The sequence below is a fragment of the Aplosporella prunicola genome (genome assembly GCF_010093885.1).
Source record: "Aplosporella prunicola CBS 121167 unplaced genomic scaffold K452scaffold_273, whole genome shotgun sequence".
Taxonomy (NCBI): domain Eukaryota; kingdom Fungi; phylum Ascomycota; class Dothideomycetes; order Botryosphaeriales; family Aplosporellaceae; genus Aplosporella; species Aplosporella prunicola.
In genome coordinates, this window is record NW_022983801.1 from 1 (window position 1) to 498 (window position 498).

At 27.1% G+C, this 498-nt stretch overlaps 1 protein-coding gene across 1 annotated transcript; it reads right to left on the reverse strand.

Annotated features, from left to right (window-relative positions):
* Positions 1-6: 6 nt before the first annotated feature.
* K452DRAFT_196441 (uncharacterized protein) lies at positions 7-159 on the reverse strand (the record flags this gene model as incomplete). The annotated part of the gene is made up of 1 exon (XM_033535958.1): positions 7-159. A coding segment is annotated over one exon (153 nt), but the record flags the coding sequence as incomplete, so codon positions are not given.
* Between the last annotated feature and the right edge of the window lie 339 nt (positions 160-498).

Below are 498 nucleotides of genomic sequence, written 5' to 3' on the forward strand. Positions count from 1 at the left end.
ATTTAATTCACTAGTTTTTCGGTTTTTAAACATAAAGAATGCTTTTTTGAAATCCAAAAAATCTAAATATTTTGTGGTGTTTAATGGAAATTGTTCAAACAAAGGTATTAATATAGTTTCAATAGCACTTAATTGAGATATAGTAAATACTAAAGTATCTCTTTCAGTATTTAGTCTTCCACAACCTAAAGTAGATTTTATTAATTCTAAAGCTTTTCAATCGTCTTTATGTAAAATAATTCTAAACACAAATTCAAAACCTATTACTTCTCCTTCTTTATTTTTACGTACTCTACATAAAAAATTAGATTCTGCTTCACAAATACCTACAAACCATTCAATAAATTTAATATCTATTGTAGGCAATACTTCATGGGTACCCTTAATTTTTCTTTGATCCTCGCTACTATTTACATACTCATAAGAAGTAGTAAGACCAGTAACAGGTGAAACTGTAAAGGGTACAGTTAAAGAAGTAATACATTAACCTTTCGGGAA